Source organism: Monodelphis domestica, chromosome 1 (genome assembly GCF_027887165.1).
Source record: "Monodelphis domestica isolate mMonDom1 chromosome 1, mMonDom1.pri, whole genome shotgun sequence".
Taxonomy (NCBI): Eukaryota; Metazoa; Chordata; class Mammalia; order Didelphimorphia; family Didelphidae; genus Monodelphis; species Monodelphis domestica.
Window position 1 is genome coordinate 709245511 of NC_077227.1, and position 22087 is coordinate 709267597.

General features: G+C 43.6%; 1 protein-coding gene across 2 annotated transcripts; it reads right to left on the minus strand.

Moving 5' to 3' along the window:
- Nucleotides 1-4251: 4251 nt before the first annotated feature.
- On the minus strand, nucleotides 4252-22075 carry COG8 (component of oligomeric golgi complex 8). 2 transcript variants are annotated; one of them, XM_056811303.1, is made up of 6 exons: nucleotides 21566-22075; nucleotides 20515-20722; nucleotides 18164-18988; nucleotides 16772-16940; nucleotides 15884-16054; nucleotides 4252-4650 (listed from the first exon to the last, which is right to left on the minus strand). In XM_056811303.1, exons 1-6 carry the CDS (start codon nucleotides 21940-21942, stop codon nucleotides 4493-4495), a joined length of 1908 nt encoding a protein of 635 aa, XP_056667281.1. In that variant the 5' UTR covers nucleotides 21943-22075; the 3' UTR covers nucleotides 4252-4492. The 2 variants fall into 2 exon arrangements, with proteins under 2 accessions (XP_056667281.1, XP_001378139.2); XM_001378102.5 differs by lacking the exon at nucleotides 4252-4650 and having other exon boundaries at nucleotides 15478-16054.
- Between the last annotated feature and the right edge of the window lie 12 nt (nucleotides 22076-22087).

Consider the following 22087-nt stretch of genomic DNA (forward strand, 5'->3'; position numbering starts at 1 on the left):
TTCTGTCAGAAGGAGAATAATCCTGACAATTGTAAACTAAATGCTTAACTCTTTAAATGGTTTTCTAATAAATCCTCTTAACTTAGAGTGTGTCTGGCACTCAGACCAGCAGCTGAGAAGACAGCCTTTGCAGCCTGACATGCCAGATTTCATACATAAGTATACAGTGGCATGTTCTCTGCTCCAGTTTGGGTTTTTTTTTTTTAAATACCAAGACAAAAGATGGGTCTGTAGAACCTTCCACTGCCTGTCCTTCTGTTGCAACATTTCTAAACCTTTCCTATAGTTTGCTCCTCCGGTCACCACCTACTACAGCTTTCTTACAGCCAGTGGCCATTTTTAGGCACGTATACATCTTAATGGCTATAACAGATGCTTTGGGATTACCACAGTCCATCTATTTACTAGCCATTAATAGCAGTTTCTTTGGATGCTGGTCTTAACATTGCCACCTGTCTTTAACCTTTAACTTAAACACTGGGTGGCAAAATTGGGACACTAATGCATTTGCTGGTAGAGTTGTAAACTAATCCAACTATTCTGGAGGACAATTTGGAATTATGCCCAAAGGGCTATAAAAGAATGCAAACCTTAATACCACTATAGGTGTGTATCCTAAAGAGATCAAAGAAAGGGGGATGGACCTGTTTGTACAAGAAAATATTTATAGCTGCTCTTTTTGTGGTTGCAAAGAATTAGAAACTAAAGGAATGTTCCTCAATTGGGGAATAACTGAACAAATTACGGTATATGATGGTGATGGAATACTCTTGTTCTGCAAGGAATGATGAAAAGGATGATTTCAGAAAGAACTGGGAAGACCGACATGAACTGATGCAGAGTAAAATAAGTAGAACCAGAAGAACATTGTACACAGTAACAGCATTATTCACTTACAAAAATAAATGATATGGAAATAAAAAACACCCCCCCAAAAAAACACCCATAAACATTGATCTTTAAACATTTTTAAGGAACAGATGAAGGTGGTCTGCCCATTAGCCACCTCACTTCTAATATATTTGGTTTTATATTCAAAAGAATATAGAATATACCACAAAAAAAATCTCCAGACTAATCAGTTGTATTGCCCCATCATCCTATACTGTATTTCCACACCTAGTGCTTTATTCTAAATTAGCATCCCAAATTGAGCTGGCTTTCCATATGGGCTTCCTAGGACTTCTTGCCAGATTAGAATGCAAAGCAGGTGAAAACTTCTTGGGGCAAACAATATTCGTTCTTGGAGTGGGGAATGGAGGCCATTTTGCAAGAATCATTAGAATACAGGGGGAAAAGAATCGAGTCTTCAAACCCTGGTGATGACTAAGACTTGGCCACATCCTTTCTCCTTTGAGATTTGGTAGCAACACTAACTCTGAATTGTCCTCTCTCTGGATGTTAGCTTCTTAACTTGAGCCTATACCTAAATGGAATGAAAGGTGAACACCCTTCAACCCCAAACCCTCCTGCTGGGGTGGCCACTGGGGTTCACCAGCCTTACCCCTACCCTCATGGCTTCACCAAGTTGCAGTGAGCATTCCAAATTGTACCCTCCCTTTTTTCCCAATTCCGGTGTGGAGCTGCAATACCTACTTCATGACATGTGATTGCATCCCTGCAGAGGCACCTCACTCTCCCCAGCACTCCACAATGGCAATCTTCTGGGGAAGCCCTAGTCTTATGTACAACCTCCTTTCCCCCTCCTCCCGTGGGTCCTTGCCATGCTTGCCTGCTAGAAAAGGGTAGTTAACTGCTAAGGTTGCTGCTGACTGAGGAAGAACTGAGGTATGCGAGTCTCCTCAGGGCCGTGGTGGCAAATCTATGGACATGTGCCAAAGGGGGCACTCTCTATGGGCAGGCACAAGCACCTTCACTCCAGCACAGTTTGCTGGAGGGATGTGGGGAGGTAAGAGGGCTCCATCCTCACCTCACATCACCCGACCCTCTAAAAGGTTCACCATTCCTGCCTCAGGGGGAGGATGAAGGCAGAGTGGGAAGGATGGATTCAGTTCTGCCTGACCAGATTGGCTCAGCACCATTAAGCTCTCTCTATAGGCCTGAACAGAGGCCAGATGCTCCATCTGGAGAAATAAAAGTACATAGGCATGCCCTGAAGAACAAATTAACATGAACCACAGGCCACAACAGGTTTTTATATAAACTATGTTTGGAAAAGTATTTTGTTGTCATGGTGCAAAGGAGGTGTAAAAAATGAAGCAAGGATCCCCCTCCCAAGAAGTCAGATAGGCCTGGCTCCCCACCTCATAGGCCTGCAGTGGCCAAGCACTGAGTCTCGTGGCCTGGTAAGACAATTGTCCAGAAGAAAACAAGCCCTTTCAAGTCAGTAGTCTCACCTAATGTATTTTAGGGATCGTGCCTATATTCCAACTAACTAGAGCATTCATTTGTGATTAAGATTTACTGATGGATAAGCCAAAGTATGGAAGTGAGAAATGCCGTCCTCCCTAGACCCTGACTCCATCTAGATTCTATAATTCATGTCCTCCTCTCACCACCCTGAAGCAGGCTGTCTATCCCCATCATAGAGAGAAGGAAAAAGGCTCAGAGGTTAAATGATGTTTGCAACAGTCGAGCACTCTCCATTGTGTGAAGGAATTTACTGAGGGGACTTGGATCATGAGGATAGAATGGAAGCTCAGGGGCATTCTGTAGTTAGCAGGAAAAGCCAGCCATCGAAGTCTGGGATAACAGGGCAGGGGGCAGGCCTGGATTGTCACCTGGGTAGCCCAGGCAAAGGAGAGAGGAGACAGTTGGCTCACTAGGCATGACGTGTGAAAGTCAGTGAGTGGAGATGAAGTTTCATAAACTGAGGCAAGATCAGATTTCACTCTCTCCCTTTCTATGTTGGTGTTGACTGGGTGGCCCAGTGGCTGCTGCGGAACAGGAAGCTAGATTCGGGTAAATCTTCCACAAGAGCTATCTCCCTCCTCTCTCATCCTTCTCCTCTATTCCCTTCTGATTAATAAAATAATAAAATCCATGTCCAGTCTCAATAAGAGGATTCTCTCTCAACTTGTCCTCTAGCTACTGAATGGCAGTGAGTGAATGGGATATTAGCTAAGAAGCAGAAAAGGTACAGCTTCTAATTATCAGTTTCCTGGGGTTGGATGTTTGAAAATTGAAAACTTGACAAATGAACCTGTGAAAATCTTTATGGTGAATGTGAATAGTTAAGCTTGGTATTAAGCATCTGAGTAACATAGGACCAGGATCACTGTCTTATTTCATGTGGCAGTTTGGTAATAAGCTGAGAGTCCCTCGAGAACATCAGAGTTGGGCCCCCCTGAAAAATGCCCTCCAACTGGGGCTTTCCATCTCCAAAATATCTCCCATTTTCTCTAGCTGTTCAACTTAGAGGATCATGGAATCTCCTTTCTCTTGGAAAATGTTTCTCTTTCCGACTAGAATGTAAAAATGAGGTAGATTAACATGGCAGATCAAGGACTGATGCCCAGGTCCTCCTCTTCAGGCCCAGTGACAAGAAATGAAAACTATTGTTGAGTGACTTCACTCATGAATTAAAAAAATTTGTAATCCTGTGTAATCCTATATATTTTTTATAACATCATTCTGAGAATGGATCCATAACACAAGTTTACCTAATTACTTCTGACATACCCAAACCTTCTTTGCAATACCACTATCCCCCTGCATTTTCTCTCTCCACTTCTTGTTTGAAAGAACAGAAGAAATAAATTTATTACAACTGAGATCTTATGGCAGCTAGGTTTTGGTGAGATTCCATCTTCTTTCCATCCAAGGTACTTTTTTGGTAAATGTAAAAATAGTTTAAAATCCCATGACTAAGAGGGGGTCATCTAATGGGTCTTTAAACATTTAAATCAGGCTGTTTGCAAAATGCACTATAGTTGTTTACATTTATGACCAGTTTTGGAGGTGTGGTAAATATCATGTGGCAAACATCGCCAATTCTTTTGCAGTATATATGTGTGTACGCTCATTTCCAGAAATCTGTCAGGTAAAATATTGTCTACTCAATTAATTAGGTTTTTGTTTTTTAAATTTTCCTTATCCTTATTTCCTTGTGATTTTCTGGGTTTGGAAAGCTCACAGTGTGGAAAGTCCCTCCACCAAAGCATATGGGCAATGTGTCTATTTCTCAACTTGGAGTGTTGAGGCATTTATATGCATAGCCAGCTACTATCTTGTCTAAGGCAAGACATTCAGGTCTTCCCAACTCAAGGCTAGCCTTTATACACTTACACATTTTATTAACTGTCTTTTAATAATGATTCTTCCTTTTCAAAGTGAAGGTCAACTATTTTGCCCCAGCATTAATTTTATTACAGATGTTTCCTGAATCAGTACATAAATTAAATGGCACGCTCTTGCTGAGCCCTGTGATGTTAGGCCAAGCACATCATTTACTTCAATTCAAATATGGCTGACCTAAAGTTATAGATCCTGGAAGATGCTCTTTTCAGAATTAGCTTTGGAGATGAGGACTTCAATCATTTACTTCCATCCACCGTACATTTGTAAAAGTCTTGCTGTCCATCTTGTCAATGAAGAGACAGCCTTGCAAGTGGTCCATTTCATGCTGTATAATCCGGGCAGGCCACCCAGTGGCCTGCCACACCACAGATTCTCCATTTTCATTCAACCCTGCAAAGAAATCCATTGCAACTGATGAAAACACTAAGGGATGTAATTCTTATTCTCCTCCCATTCTAACTCCCACTTCTTCCATCCTAGTTAAGATTCTTCTACTTTCTCCTTGCTGACTAAAGTAGCATTTTAAAGAATAGAATTCAGAAAAAGAATTGCTCCAATTCTTCTCCGTAGTATTCAGCCCCATTCTCATCTCTGATAGTTTAGGATTCTTGAACTCAAAACAGAGCCGCAGGAAGGAAAAGCTACCTGTCTGTTGTTTCCCAGGCAGCTTCTCTTTCCTTATGTTCATCCTCCTCCGGCCTATTTCTACTTAGTTACAAACATCCCAACATTTTGAATTTAAGAGATGCATGATCCAACTTAGAACCCTGAAGATATCTTCCTTTACCTCCTGATGCACTCAGACTATGTCGTTTGTTCAAGATGGGTCCAAGACTTCATTCTATCTGATGTCCTTTTGTCTGACCTTAGCTCAAGATTTTGAACAATAAGCAAGGCCTCAAATGATGCAAAGAATGTTGTTTTTCCCCCACAGGGGAGCTGCACATTAATCCAAGAACACAAAGATTGTATTGAGGGTTGGGAATGAAGCATACAGATGGTGTGTTCAGTGCCCTCCTTCCTTTTTTAACTATTTCCGGGTATTTCCTGGTGTGCCCCTGGCTGTGTAAAGCAGTAGCCCTCCAAATGGGGCTATGTCTGGCCGTATGAAGTACATGAGCCCCCAAAGGAAGGTTGGGAAGGTCACATCCCTTCTATTACTTTAGACAACTGTCGGATTTGTTGCCACACTTAACATTACCCCCCCAAACTGTCTCCCTATATGTTCCCAATTTCTCCCATCTGTGCCCATATGGCCAACTATCCACAGCAGCTGCACAAAAGCTTTTGGTAAAATTCTGCCTTTACTCCCTGCCCCACAAGTCACCTCCTGGCTTAGGTAAGCACATGAGCAAGAAGCCCAGCAACCCCCATTTCATTTGGGGCAGGAAAGAGTGGATCACACAAAATAAGCAAGCATAACTGGTATTTATATAGAACTTTAAGATTTATCAAGCATTGTATTCCACTTGATCTTCCCAGACACTATCTCCTCCCATTTTACAGATAAAGAAACTAAAGTAGAAGTTAAAACTTGCCTAGTGTCACACAGCTGGTAAGTTTCTAAGGCTGCCTTTGAACTCAGGTCTTCCTGACTCGCAGCAGTCCAGCACTCTATCCATTGACACCTAGATGCCTTCCTAGAATAGATGGATTGTGATATGAACTGCAGACATCATTCTATTATCTTCTCAAACCCACTCATCTTCCAAACTTTCCTACTTTAATGATGAGGGCACCACCATCCTTCAGGTTTTCAGTCTCAGGATCATCTCTAGCTCCTTACTTCCATTCACTCCATACCCACCTATTGTTCCACCTCCTCATTCTTCCCCAGTTACTCCCTTCTTTCTACTCACACAGTCACTCTTACCCTTTAGATCAGGTCTCTCAGCTACATCCTCATAACTGGTCTCTGCCACAAGTCTCACCCTACTCTCTCCTCCACATAGCTGCCAGTAATTTCCCTAAAGCATAGGACTGATTAAACTCTAATGACTCCCTTCTGGCTCTAGGATCAAATATTATTAACTTGATTTAATGGATAAAGCTCTAGGCCTGGAATCAGGAAACCTGGTCAAATCTAGTCTCTGTCACTGTGACCCTGGGCAAGTCACTTAGTCTCAGCTGCAATAAATAATAATAATTGGTATTTATATACCACTTTAAGGGTTGCCTTACACTATCTGCAGATTATCTCACTTGATTGGTGTTGCTCAGCCATGTCCAACTCTTTGTGACCCCATGGACCGTAACAGACTAGGCCCATCTTCCATTGTATCTTTCTTCTTTTAAATCCTTACCAGTCTGTTTCAGAATCAGTACTTTATATTGGTCTCAAGGCAGAAGAGTGGCAAGAGCTGGACAATGGGGATTAAGTGACTTGCCAGTGTCATACTGCTAGAAAGTTTCTGAGGCTAGATTTGAACCCAGGACCTTCCATTTTTGGGCCCGGCTCTCAATCTACGGAGCAACCTAGCTGCTCCTCCATTATATCTTGAAGTCTGTCCAAGTTCATGTTCATTGCTTCTATGATGCTATGAATACCATCCATCTCAACCTCGGCTATCTCTTCCTTCTATCTTCAATCTTTTCCAACATCAAGGTCTTTTCCAACAAGTCCTATCTTCTAATTTGTGGATTGCTATCCAAGGGACTCTTGAAAAGTCTTCTCCAGCATCACAACTCAAAAGCATCGATTCTGCAGTGCTTAGCTTATGGACCTTTATCAGTAGGTGTCTCTGCTTTTTAGTATGCTGTCCAGATTTGCCAGTTTCTCATCCAAGGAGCAGTCTTTTAATTTTATGGCTACAGTTGCCATCTGCAATGATCTCTGAGCCCAGGAATATAAAATATAAAATAAGCTTCCATTTCTTCTCTGCCCATTTGCCAGAAAGTGATGGGACCAATTGCCAGGATATTAATTTTTTTAACATTAAACTTCAAGTCAGCTTTTGACATGTGTAGCATTTGGATTTTTACCTAATAAAGAACAATGAGGTCATTTCTCCAGGAATAGCATTATTAATAGTAGCAAGTGTCTGCTAACAAAGAACAGCTCTCATTGGCCTCCTAAGCAAAAAAAAGTGACTCCTATCTCTTGCTCATAAAGGGAGTTGTGTCCTCTCGTTTCCATTGATGGATATTTTGAGATAGTGGGCTTAAGAAACCTCAAGGTCTCCATTATTTCATCATAAAAGGGTTGGTTCTTAGCTAAGATCCAAAAGAGGCCAGCATACTCACCAAGGTTCAATACCTAGAGCTTGCTGACTTCTTTTACCTAAGAGAGTTCTTACTTACAGATAATAAATAGGTCTCCACTCTGCCTCTAACAAAAGCCAGTCCAGGGAGATAGGACTGGAAATAAATTACTTTAGCTTAGAATTCTGTTGAGGAACCTATGGAACATGTGCCATAGGGGGCTAATCCCTTCCCCTCTCCATGTACACCTAAGGACCTTTCTCACACAACCTGCCCCTCTGCCCAATAGTCCAATGGGAGTGCTTCTTTCCTCCCTGTCTGGGGGGCTCACATGAGGTGTGAGGGTTGCAGTTTGGGCATTCTGGTCTCTAAAAGATTTGCCATCACTGGCTTAGAAGCTGGGTAACCTCCAAACCCCAAGGTTTAAGAAAGGTTTCATATAAAAATTATTACAATTCTAATTTTCCTCATACTCTTCTCATCAAGAGACTTCTTAATTCTTCATTTTCTGCCATCATAATGGTTTTGTCCACAGAGCTGAGTTTGCAGATTTTTCTTTTGGCAACCTTTAATTCCACCTTTTGATCTGTTTGGCCTGGCATTTCTCATGACATACACTACATATAAAGTACATAAAGTGACAATATACAGCTTTGACATACTCCTTTCCCAATCTTAAAGCAATCAGTTGTCCTGGTTTGGTTCTGTTGCTTCTTGACCTAAATACAAATTCCTCAGGAGATAAGTTGATGTAGTATGCCTACCTATTTGAGGACTTTCCACATTTTACTGTAATCCACACAAAGGTTTTAGTGGGGACAATAAATCATAAGACATTTTTCTGGAATTCCCTTGCTTCCTCCATAATCAGGGAATATTGGTCATTTGGTCTCTAGTTCCTCTTTCTCTTCAAAAACCAGTCTGCTCTTTTGGTAATTTTTGGCTCACATATTGCTGAAGCCTAGCTTGCAAAGGTTCAAGCATAATCTTGGTGGCCTGTGAGATGAGCCCAATTATCTGGCAATCTGAACACTCTTTGTCATTACCCTTCTTTAGGATTCCAATTCAGTGGCCACTTTTGAGTTTTCCAAATTTGCTGACATATTAAGTGGAGCACTTAAAACAGTATCATCTTTTGGGATTTTAAACTGCTTAGCTGGAACTCAGCAATGCTTCCTAAGGCTCATTGACTTATGGTTGTCTGGCTCTAGGTTAGTAATGACACCATTGAGGTAATCAGTTATTGGTAATGTTAAGATCTTTCTTTAAAAAAATAATTCTTCCGACATTTTTTAAAACCCAACTTTGTCTTGGAATCAGTACTATGTATTGGTTCTAAGGCAGAAGAATATAACGGGTAGGCATGGAGGTTAAGTGACTTACCTAGAGTCACATAGCCAGGAAGTGTCTCAGGTCACATTTGATCCCAGGACCTCCCATCTCCAGGCCTGGCACTCTATCAACTGAGCCACCTAGCTGCTCCCACCAACTCTTTAATTTCTTCTGCAGGTATATCTTTCCCTTTCTCCTTATTTTCCTTTTTCAGCTATTTTGAAAGCCTCCTCAGCCATTTTGCTTTCTTTCTCTTGTTCTTTAGGTTTTTGTTGCTGCCTCCTGCACAAGATTTCAAACTTCTGTCCATAGTTCTTCAGATACTCTATCTACCAAATAGAATACCTTGAATCTATTCATTATTTCTGCTTCACGCTCATATCTCATTTGATAAATGGGAATTAATGGGAATAAATTCACAGAGTCGAGAGGGCCAAATGAGAGCACATGTAAAGCACTTTCTGATCTTTAAAGTGCTCAAGCTTCTGGCTGTCACTATCTCATGTTAAAATTTCTACCTGTTTTATAAAGTACATTATCATTAGTGCAACCACAGGGCTAAACCCTGCACCTAAATGCTCCCCAGGCCAGGGCCTCCCCCTCCCAAAGGAGTGTGTGTGTATACATACATATGCACATATACATACATGGACACATAAATATATATATATATATATATATATATATATATATATTGTGTATATATATATATATATATACACAAACACACACATACTGGGATCCATGGGGTCAGAAAGAGTCAGACATGTCTGAACAACACCAAAAATCAAAGGAGATAATCTAGAGCATCGCAGCCCTTAGAGGGGTTTATAATACCGGTTATCATGAACAGAGAGCTCCCAGGCTTCAAGGTCAGCTGTGTGGCCACATTACACTGCCCCTTGGAATAGTAGGAGTACAGCATATTTCACATACATGGGCAAATAGACATGTACTGGAGGGAGTTGTTACGAGATTTGAAGGACACGAGATTAACAGTTTGAAGATCTCCCAGTTTGAAGTACTGTATGTACTCAGTGGTAGCACTCCATCCACCTGCCCTTCTGGGCAGCACCTAATGCTGTGTGGCCCTTTCCTTACCCTTTCTCCTCACCAATATGTCTGTCCATTATCCCAACCTTCAGAACCTTGTGGTTCTTCTTCCCTGCTCATCTGCTACATTAAGCCACCCTGGTGTTTGGGTTCTAAATAATTCTGTTTTTTCTCCCTACTGACACAAATGCATTTTAACAGGGACTTTCTGGACAAAAAACATTCCTACTAGAGAATTGATTTAGAATTGTAAAAGGCCTCAGAAGTTAGCTAGTTACACACCATTTTAAAATTGAGTTAACAGGCTTAGAGGTCATGAATTTTTTGAAGTAAGAAAGGTAGTAAGTGGTAGAGCCAGGATTTGAGTCCAAGTTCCTGATTCCAAATCTAGCATCTTTTCCAAAGCACCAAGTTGCCTCTTTTAAGCCAAAAGATGAGTCACTTGGTGGGAACTCCAGGCCTGGTAGCAGGTAAGTAGGTGAGTTATCTCAGAGCAGCCCTGGACTTGGGATGTGCAAATCTGGGTTCACATCTGGGAGTCTGATGTGTGACCTCAGAAAGCCATTTTATGCAAGTCCTTAAAAAGCGTTTGAGATGTACTCCCTCATTCTACAGAAGAGAACATTAGCCTCAGATCTCCAAGGCACTCAGAAGCAGAGTAAGGAATCAAGCAGTCTAGGCTCTTGGGTTTTTTCCATTTTTCCACACTGCTTTCACCACCTTTCCAGGGTGACCCCAGCTAAGGGAGCACCAGATTTGGAATCAAGGGAGCGGGATTAAAATCCAAACTCTGTCACCTACTCCCTGTGTAGCTGGGGGTAACTCCTTCTCCCTGAGATTCCATTCCCTCACTCACACATGAGGAAAGTGGTCTGGAAAACTGATCTCTAAGGTCCCTTCCAACTGTTAAATCTGGGATCTTTGGGGTTTTAAGCCCAGGCTGAGGAACAGATCCCTAAAGGACTGCTTTGGCTCTGGAAGCCTTTGAGAAAACTCAATTCAAGCATTTATTGCATATATACTGTGTGCCAAGCACTGTGGTAGGCATGGGAGAACCAAATCACTTCCCAGGCTTAAAAAGTCATCTCTGACAGCTTAAGGAGGTGAAGTACTTGCCCAAGGCCATACAGATAAGGGAGCCTCCAAAACAACCATATACTCCATCTCTAGTCTAGGCGCTTTGAATGGGAGGGGCTGCTCTAACCTGGCAGGCAAGGCTCAATTCCTCCCTCCTCCTCCATGACACTGAATTTCCTGTGTAAAGATATTTGTATCTTAACTACTGGTATGTATCTATGTTGTTTCCCCTCTAAGGACTTGTCTTAGGAGACAAGTGAGAGGAAGGATAGTCTCAAATTTAACTTTGTAGCTCTCTGGTCCACAGTGGTAAATCTCAGAGCTGGTGTAAATTTTGTAGCCTAGTTTTAATCGACTGCCTCTCCTTGGAGTTTTCTACTACTGAGCCTGTTCACAGGCTGTCCTCCACGTCTAGAAAGGTCTCCCTACTCCCCTGCCCCTCCAGGCTCGGCTGATGTCCTTCCCACCTTCTGCAAGAATCCTTTGGGGGAGCGGGGCCAGCTTAGTGGCTCAGTGAATTGAGAGCCACGACTACAGATACAAAGTCCTGGGTTCAAATGTGACCTCAGGCACTTAGCAGCTGTGTGACCCTGGGCAAATCACTTGACCCCCATTGCCTAGCCCTTACCACTCTTCTGCCTTGGAGCCAATATGCAGTATTTATTTTAAGTTGGAAAGTAAGAGTTAAAAGATATTTTCCCAGATCCACTTAATCTTGATGCCTTCCTCCCAGACAACCCCCAATTCATAAGATACTGACCAGATGAGGGGCAGATTACCCCAACACTTAAAGTGCCGGGCTCAGCGCTCAGTAAGCGCTTAATGGATGCTCCCCTACTTTGTTCCTCTCTCTGTAAAGACGCCCCCCCCGGAGCAGGCCCGCACTGCCTCCTCTTCTATCCCACACCCCAGAGCCGTGGCCTCCCACCTTCGATCTCCACAGCCCGCCAGCGCGGCACGCACGCCACGAAGCCGGCCACGCTGAGGCAGCCCTCGGGGAAGGAGTCGAGGCGGGTGTCGAGCACGCGCACACGCGGGTTCACGAACACGCGCAGCGGGCAGGGGGCCATGCGGCGGGCTTGGCGTACGGCGTGCGGATAGGTGAGGAGGAGGCGCTCGGGGAACTCCACTGCGAGCACCTGGAGCGCCACCCCAAGTTGCGGCGCGCTCAGTCCCACGGCGCCCTGGGCGCGCATCACGCGCACCAGGTGGGCAATCAGCGCCTGCATCTCAGGCCCCGCCAGCTGGGCCGGATCCACAGGCGCCGCCACGGCCCGCAGCGCAGGCTCGCCCACCTGGCATACGTGCGTGTACGGCGGCTCGGGCGGCTTCAGCAGCCAGCGTCTCACGGCGCGGACCCACGAGCGGCGGAGCACTGGGCCCTCGATGGGAGGTGCAGAGCCGGCCACCCACGGACCCGCACCACCGCCGAAGCCCCGTGCCAGGGCCAGCAGCTTCTCCCACGGCCGACCCATGGCCACTTGGACAACCGGAAGGCTAATAACTACTTCCGCTTCCCCTGCCAAGGACTCTGGGAGATTTAGTTCCCAAGCGCCTTCTGGAATTCCTAGGAAGCTAGATGTTAGGACTTGAAGTTCTGGGGTTCTTAATTTGGCATCTGGGCATTTGTTCTTTATTTTTTATTTCAGTTATTTTCACTGTCTAAAGTTCCAAACTCTCGCCCTCCCCCAGCCTTTGAGAAGGCAAGCAACACGATACCAATTATGTCTAAAATCATGAAAAGTATTTCTGTATTAGCCATATCCCCTTCCCTACAAGAAAGAAAATGAAAAAAATCTGCTTTAATCTGCATTGGGAGTTCATCATTTCTCTCCCTTGAGTCCTTTAGAATTGTCTTAGATCATTATATTGATCAGAGTAATTGAAGTCTTTTACAGAGGATTGTTATGATTAAAATTATCTTGAGAGGCTGATTTTGGGATAAGAATTTAAATTTATTAATTCTAACAGGTTTATTAGTCCAGCATCGTAACTGAAAAAAAAAAGTGGTATTGTTAGAAACAAATTTAGGACTCTGATCCTTATTTTTCATAAAGTTTATGAATTACTTGAATAGAGAGAGAGAGAAAAAAGCTCATTCTATCTAGCTATATGGGTGGTCTTAACCTGGCCACCATGGCAATTTGTCCAGGGCCATCACCTGAGATAGAGAGCCCACTTCCTGGATTGTTCCTTTAACCTCTCCTTCCACATGTTCAGGGAGGGGTAGCACCCTTGGTAAGGAGGGCTTGTCCTGTCCTCCTAGGGCAGCTCTCCAGCCTCTGACCCCCACCTGACACCCAGCTCTCACTTGTGGCTCCCAGTAGCTGCTAACATGCAGCAGCGGCCACACCCCGGGCAACGGCTTCAGCAGGTCGGCCAAACCTTGTGAGGGTAGCCATCGGGTCCTCGACCTCTGGTGAACCAGGGCTTTGCTCACCCAGCATGTGAAGACTGCTTCGGCTGAACAGATGGAAGAAACCAATAAGAAGGTTCAACGGCTGAGATGGCGACGCAGCAAACAAAGCACTGTGGAGTGCTCAGGGTGTGTTGGAGCACAAAAGACAACATGGCCATCCAATACAGCTGAGGAAGTCTCCAGGTGTAACGACTTTTCGTGCCACTGGACCCAGGCTTCCAACGCCGAGCGAGTGGGACTGTATCTGTGCATTGATTTTTCCACTTAAATCTCCATGCACAAGTATCTTTGTGCACACTCATCTATTCCAACCCTGCCTACCCTTTTCAAGACCTGCGGCGATGGGGAAGTGATGACGCAACAGGTGGAGGTGACCACTGGCAGTTGTAATCACGATCCTGCACGCAGGTGGCCCACGGACCAGTGGTTGTTTGGCAGCATCCTGGGTGACTGAGCAGCCCTCTCTAGGACAGCTCTGCTCCCCCTAATCAAGGGAGGGGACTAGAAAAGGTGTCCCAAACATTGCCTGCCCTTCAAACACCCGGTCAGCACACCACGGCTGGCAGGTCATCCCTTTAAGTGGTAGAAACCAAAGAAAACAAAACACAAAGAAACTCCTACTAGGAACATGGAACATCAGGACATTACTTGACAGAGAGAATACCCCAAGACCTAAGAGAACAGCTTTAATCAGTAAAGAACTGGCTCGATATAACATCAACATCACAGCCCTAAGTGAAACACACTTACCAGAAGAGGGATCACTCAGTGAACCCACCACTGGATACACCTTCTTCTGGAAAGGTAGAGCATCTAGTTCAAGTTCAGAATCATATCTGGGATCAAACTCATAGGCCAGAGTCTTATGACTCACAATTGGTGGGTTTGTGATGCAAACTCATGCAGACTCACACTGTGTTATCCAGAAGCAGGGAGACGGGCGAACTTTCCTCACACAATATGGGTTTCCACAGCTTCCTCACAAACCAGGAACTTCCTGAGCTGGGTCAAGCAGTCTAATAGATTTTTAAGAGTGCATTATTCTACCCCTCTTGACCATCCCAAGAAATCTTTAATTGGCAAGAGCTAATTAAGAGCCCTTCCCCAAACTGATGGGTGAAATTTTGCACATATGGTGGAAAAACCCTTCTCCCTTTATTAGCCAAATTCTGTTAAAAAAGGAAGACATTCTTTGGAATTCCCATGGGTAAAGAAAATGCAAAAAGCAGTAGACCAGAATAGGAATACATAGTAATTCTCTCTAGTATACAGAAACTAATACAGTATAAATTCTCATGGGATCATGGCTACAGTATTGCTGGGCAAGATATTTCCTGGTTCTGCTCATTTCACTTTGCATCAATTCATGTCTTTCCAGGTTTTTCTGAAACCACATTCATCAATAGGACAATAGTCATCTAACCACAACCTGTTCAGTCATTCCCCAGTGGATGGACATCTCAATTTCCACAAAAAGAGCTGCTATATTTTTGCACATATGTCCTTTCTCTTTTTCTTTGAGGTCTTTGGACTACAGATCTACTTAGTGGCATTGCTAACTCAGAGGTATGCCCAATTTAACAGCCCTTTAGATAAAAAGTAGAGCACCTTGAAGCACTGGAGGTCCAATGTCTCTTCTGCTGTCATCTTCATTTGGGGGGATTTGTGTGCGGCAGTGGTGTCTATTGAGCAACAAGGGTGGAGACTATCTATCTGGACTCACTAAGTGTTCGCTTATATCCTTGATTTTAGTGATCCATGGTTGGGCTTAGAACCTATCTTCCTCTGATTAGCCCATCTGATTGATGAGGTGATACCTGAGGATTATTTTATATTTCATGATTTAGAGCATTTTTTGGACTACTGATAGCTCTGTTCTCTTCTGGGAACTGCCTGTTCATATCCCATGACCATTTATCAATAGGTCTTATTTTTATAAATTTGGATCAGTTCCCTATATATTTTAAAAAACAAGACCTTTATCTGAGAAACGTCCCATAAATTTTCCTCCCTATTTTATTTCACAAGGTTATTGTGAAGATGAATGAGGTAATCTATGTAAAGCACTTTAAGCACTCTACTAATGTCAGGTACTTGTAGTAACAGCAGCAAAGGCAAGTTGAATAAGTCAGTCATCAGGGTTAAAAATAAATATTTATTATTTATGATTAGGTATTTTTATATGTCACCCAACCTGTTTTCAAACCAAAAGGATTACTCCGTGACCTCTTCTCAATTTATGTGTATTCTTATATCACTTCCTCAGACACTGTCTCAGAGAAAAGAACTCCATCTTCCTAAGGATAAATTAAATCACAGGAAGTCAGTGTGGTCAGGCCTGCTGACATACCTTCCTCCTACAAAATCCCTGTATGTCATTTACCCAAGTTCTGGGTCAAAGAGTTGAATATAGGATAGTCAGAAAGAGCTAGCTACCCTTGCACTAGGTCCCAACTGCAGGAGGGTCAGATGGCAGAGGGTCCCCCAAGTCACTTTTTTCATCTGTATTTTCAAGGGAAGCTTCAGGAGTAGATGGAAGACTGGGTTTCTGTTCTGTAAGTTCTGGAACTATGATCTCTTGTTCCAGTCCCTTTTCATCCAGTAGGAAAACTGCTTCTCTCTTTGGCAAAATGAAAGCCAAAGGCTCCTGGACAACCTGAATATTGACATGTCCGAGGTTCCCAAACTTGGAGAGTTGAGTGGGTGGAACGCCTAGTTCAAAAGGTGAGGAAAGTAGAAAGAGGAGGAAAAAAAGAGAAAAGAAGCAAATTACTCAGGGTAAAACAAAAAAGTTCTGTACACATTGAAGTGATAAAATCCATGATTGACATCTTCAGAGATGCATCAGCCCATGACTCCCTAGAAGACTTCTCTACCTCAAAAGTCTTTTGACACTGGCAACATTCCATCCACAGTCTCCTCCTCCTTCTAGCAGGCAAGTTCCTTCCTAGAATTTCCATCTAAGGAAACAACTACACCAGTTCCTGTTTTCCCAGATGTCTCCACCTTCCCCTGACCCCCACTCTCACCATTTTGTTTCTCCATTAAAATGTAAGTTCCTTAGGGGCAGGCACTATCTTTCTTTTTGGTTGTATTTGTATTCTTAGCACTTAGTACATGATAAGAGCTTAATAAATGCTCACTCAATCTATCTGCCTCTGTGGTCATCATATAACCAAAAGCATCCTTTACAACGAGGATTCAAAGAAAGAAAGAGAAAAAGAGTGAGCACTGGGCTGCAACTGATGAACTGTGTCAGCCATCTAGCTATGTTACCTTAAGGGATTTCAAGAAAATAGTGAGAAATGGGAAATGCTCATGATTCCTGTCACTCTCAGCAGAGACAGATTCTATTCCTCTGATAAGAACACATGGATAAACAAAAACCAATTAGCTGAGTACAGAAAAGCATAGTTCTCAATCTCTTACCCAAAATCTGTGCTATCTGGGCTGGTGGGAAGAGGACTTGGAGACATCGATTTAGGTAAGGAACTAAGTCTTCCAGGAAAACAGTGCAGAACTGGACAAAGAGCTCTTGTTCCTGACTACTGAAGGCTGCTTCCTCTGCCCGGTGAAAAGCCAATATTATTTTTGTTACCTTTAAAAAAAAAAGGAAAGGAAAAAAAGTTGTTTTTAGTCATACAAGGCACATTCTCCAAGTACTGCTAAGCCCCAGGTTGCTGTGTTATGTACAACACTACAGACAGGTTTTTCGACAGAAAAATAAAAACATGGTGCATTATAGTTAATATTCACAAGCCCCAAATCATCAAGATCTTGAAATCACCCCATGTTCTTAATGCTCTCTGCTTGTTGATTTGCTGGTCCAGTTCTTAGCAGTATAGTATTAAATGCCAATGAAACTACTATCAATGCAACAAGTATACAGATAATACAGCAGACAACTCACTCCCAACAAGAGAATAAATCCAAATTGTAACAGATCCAGAAGAATGAAGCAAAGAATAAAACATGTTTCCTACCAAGTTTTGCTATGTGAGGCAACCTCAAAGGAGACAGAAGTACAGCATGTTATCCCTAGATCCCTCTTTGTCACAATTGTCTGCAGGGTCTGAACCTATGTTAAAGACTTCACCTAGCTAAAACTAACACAGCTAAGCTCTAAGGCTTGTTCACTAGAATAAGGAAAAGCCCATTTTTAGCCATAATTCATTAACCTAGGTCTCACTGTATTCTCTGGAATAGTTAATCACACTCCGAGGGAAAAACCAACACTGAAACAAGAGGTTAAAAAGTACAGTACCAGGGATGAAACATTCAGTCATTTCAGTCATGACTGACTCTATGTGACCCTATTTGGGGTTTTCTCAGCAAACATATGGGAGTGGTTTGCCATTTCCTTCTCCAGCTCATTTTACAGATGAGTAAACAGAGGTAAACAGGGTGGAGTAACCCGCCCAATATCAAACAGCTAGTCTTTGAGAGAGGATTTGTTCGCAGATCGTCCTATGACCCAGGCTTTCTATCCACTTCAGCACCTCGCTGATGCATAGCACTAGCAAAATATTATTAAAAAAAGAGAAGAGTACTGGGAGACAGTATCACCACAATAAGAAAATTAGTATTTGGCCTGGAGTTAGTAGGACACTTCAGAAACCTCCCTTAATCCATAGGATAGACCAGTAGCCAGAGCTTCTCAGCTAGGCTCTTGTTCATGATTGTTTTATAAAGCCTTCTCTACAAACAAAATATGGCTAGAGGAAGGGGAATAACCAAGGGGCATAAGGAGGGAGAGACTTGCTAAAACACACCAAATCATCCTCAAAAAGGATTCCACCATGATTCTTGGTATTTCCTCACCTTGCCAAGGGCATCCTCCAAAGAAGCAGTCACATCCTGGGCTAGAGCCACAGGACAACAAAGACGCAAATCATTGAAAGCAACCAGAATGTTGTTGAGGAAACAAGCCAGAGGTGGAAAATCCAGCAGCCCCATGGGGGGCTGCAAGGTTCCAGGTTCAGTCACAGGGACAACAGCAGGAATTGCACTCCGCAGAGCAGCAGGAGCAGAGATAAGAGTGTAGGAATTCATTTCATCCTGAAACTTCTCCACACCGTCTTGAACTGCTTTCTTGAAAGTATTCAAAGCAACCTGCTGGAACACAGGTGCAAGCTGGCCCCGGAAATCAGCCCCTACCCGGCTGAAGGAGAGCCCAAAGTACATGCACTGTCCTAGCAATGAGTCCAGGCGGCTACCCCCACCACGCTGAAGGTCACTCTCCAACACCTGCAGGAACTGAGAGACCTTCTGCAACACCCAGCCATGGAATATGGCACTCTCATTCACTGAGGGCTCACCGGCAGCTGGTGGCAGCAATGGGTCCTCATCAGAGAATATGGCACGGTACTGTGTGATGATATCAAAAAGGTGGACTCGACATGCCTCAATGGTCTTGTTGATGTGAAAATAAGGATCCTCACTGGGAATGGAAGTCAGGATGGAACGCAGCCATGCATCTCGGGCCTGCAAGAACTTAATTCGCAACTCAGCCTCTGTGAAAATGTCCATTCGACGAAGGTAGCCAATAACTCGGAGACAGGCAGGGAGCTGAATATTGGTTCGAAGTTGCTGAATTAATTGGCTGAGCATCAACTGCATAGATTGCCGGACTTCATTAACAATGCCCTGCAAGTTGCATCAGAAGAAGTGGTTAATGGAACAATGCTAAGAGTTTGCTGTTTACTAGACTGCACATGTATCATTGCATTGGTATGGCAAAATCACATTAAAAACCTTTTTCTACCAATGAAAACTGAGATCTATTCTGCAAAAGACAGTAGGGGCACTGAGATTTTAAGTGACTTATACAAGGTCACTCAACCAGGATGTGTCCTCAGGGGTAAGGTTTGAACCCAGATCTTTGTGATTCCAAGACTAGCTAGCTAGCTATTACATCACATTGTCTCTCCCTTGCCAAACACACTCATGCCAAAGGAGGGAAGTAGTTTTCTAACCCAGTTTAACCTCTTGACCTGGCATTCAAAAAAAGTCCACAATCTGGCACAACCCCACATTTCAAGCATCTACAAACTTTTTGTTCTGACCAAATCAGAAAAGTCATTGATGCTTAAACAGAAATGGTGTATTCCTATTCCCGAGCCCCAGTTCAGTCAGCTCCCCACACTTGGAGTGTACTTATTCCTGCTAGCCAGGAATCTGTACTCGTCTCCATGCTTTTACACTAAAGCTCAATGCCACCTCCTTCAGGAAGCCTTCTGATTGATTAAAGCATACTTTTTACTTAATTTTTGTTCTGTTTTGCTTTTTGGTAGGAGGGAGTCTGCATTTTCTTTCACAACATGACTAACATGGAAATGTTTTCCATGACTGCACATGTATAATCTATATCAGATTGCTTGCTTTCTCAAGAGAGGGAAGAAAAGGAGAGGATTTAGAACTCAAAACAATTTTTTAATGAATGTTAAAAATTGTTTTGTATGTAATTGAGAAAAAATATTCTTTTAAAAGAGTATTTGGGGGAAGCTGTGGGGTTCAGTGGATTGTGAGCCAGGCCTAGAGACAAGAGGCCCTAGATTAAAATTGGGCCTCAGACACTTAAATCACTTAATCCCCATTGCCTAGCCCTTACTCTTCTGCCTTAGAACCAATACACAGTATTAATTCTAAGATGGAAGTTAAGGGTTTAAACAGAAAAAAACCTTCTGATCTCCCAGGTTAGCTAAAACATCCTCCCTCACACCTGGCATGGCCCTTTGTTTTATAATTCCCTAATAGTGTAAATTGTCTATTTTTTTTAAAAAATCCTTAGCTTCCATCTAAGAATCAATACTATGTATTGGTTCTAAGGCAGAAGTGCAGTAAGGGTTAGGCAATGGGGGTTAAGGACTTGCCCAGGTCACATAGATAGGAAGTGTCTGAGGCCAGATTTGAACCTAGAACCTGCCATCTCCAGGTCTGGCTCTCAATACACTGAGCCACCTAGCTGCCCCATTAAATCGTCTATTAGAATTATCCTATTGGTGTCTCATGTAAGCACCTTGAAGGCAGACCTAGCATCTTAAGGAAACTTTGTTATCTCTCCCAGGGCCTAATGGTACTGTATTAAGCCATCACTTTAATGTTTCTGTGTATGATTAGGTAGCAGGGAAAGAACATTACAAAATTTGGCAAGCTTAAGACAAGAATGATACCTGTATAACAGGAATGGTAGAATATTTCCTTTCCAGTCTGCGCACATATGCTGCAAGTTCAAGAGCCTCCTCATAGTAGCTATTTCGAACACAGGTGTCCATTAACTGAGGAATCTCCAAGATTTCCAAGATCTCTGTGTGCCGGTTCAGGGTCAGAGTATTCATATGTCGGTTGGAACCAATCTCTTCTGCATCTTTCACAAAGTTCCTATTGCAAACCAAGGGAAATAAATGAGTCTAAAGCTTCAACTGATTAAATGGGTTGCCAATTGCCTCACATTTTCACTCAAGTTCAATGCAGAGAATCAGAGATTTTCTATTCCTATCTAATGGTTTAAAAAAAAAGTAGGTTAAAAAAAAAAAGGTCTGCCTGTTGGAAACAGAAAGCTGAGGTTCAGATGCAAGCTGAAATATTTACTGGGTGATGCTGGACAAACCACCACCTCTTCTAGCCTACATTTCTTCATCTGTAAAACAGAGGTAATCATTCTGGCACTACCTCCTTCACTTGCTGCATGGGAAGTGTTCATTCAGCCTTAAAGTGATGTAGAAATTCCAACCATTATCATGACCTTCACCATAACTCTGGTCTAAGTCATTGCAATAAAAACACATTTCGTTTGTTCAATCCCACCCCTGTTCAAGGCACCAATCCTGCTGAAACAAAGGACAATACTTTGCACACAGTAAGCCTATTCTAAATAAATTCATTCATTTTTGCATATTTATTGAATTTAGAGCTGGACAGTAGCTAGGGATCAACTCATCCCACCACATTTTACAGATGAGGAAACAAGAAGTTTGAAACTGTTTAGGGACTCGTCCATAAAATCCCAAGGAATAAGTGGCCGCACCGGGACTTATTAGTCAACTTTTTTTTTTTTTAACATGACACTCGTAGAATTTACATAATGCGTTAAAGTTTGCGGGCCTTTACAAATATTAAAATAATCTGAGACTCACGACCACCCTTGTAGGAGGGGGTTGTTACTATGCCCATTTTACAGTCGAGAAGGCTGAGGTAGACAGTGGCTTGGGGGCAAGCTCGTACCGACAACTCTGCTGGAAGCTGGGCAGGCGATCCAGCAGGTGGCCCAGGGCGGCCTCCACGTCCCCGAAGAGGCGGTGGATACGCTCCGTGCACTCGGCACCACGGATGAAGGTCTTGTAGTTGGCGAAGGCCAAATCCCGCGTCTGCTGCAGCAGCTGCGCCCGTTCCTCCGCCAGTCGCTCGGGCTCCCGTCGCAGTCGCTCCAGCCCCGAGCCGCTCAGCTCGCGCAGGTAGCGCCCCACGTCAGGCCGCTCGCGCCACTGACCCTCCGGGAACCGATCTCGGAACAGCGAGGCCAGGAGCCCCTCATCCTCCACCTCGCCCAGTGCTGCCGTCGTGGCTGCAGCCGCAGAACCACCAGCTACAGCCGTGGCCATCTTCGCACTTCCGCACACTACAACCGTCCGCCCCCGCCCCACCCCGTGCAAGTGACGTAAGGCTCCCGTCGCCTTGAAACGAGAGCCCTTCCGGGCTCTATGGTTCTTACGCAGAACTTGTTGCCTATCTAGAACAGTCCTCCCA

Coding starts and splice junctions, on each gene's coding strand:
- COG8 (XM_056811303.1), bottom strand. CDS start 21,942: ATGGCCACGGCTGTAGCTGGTGGTTCTGCGGCTGCAGCCACGACGGCA. Junction 18,989..20,514: donor CTACCATTCCTGTTATACAG/GTATCATTCTTG, acceptor TGCAACTTGCAG/GGCATTGTTAATGAAGTCCG. Junction 16,941..18,163: donor TGGAGGATGCCCTTGGCAAG/GTGAGGAAATAC, acceptor TTTTTTTTAAAG/GTAACAAAAATAATATTGGC.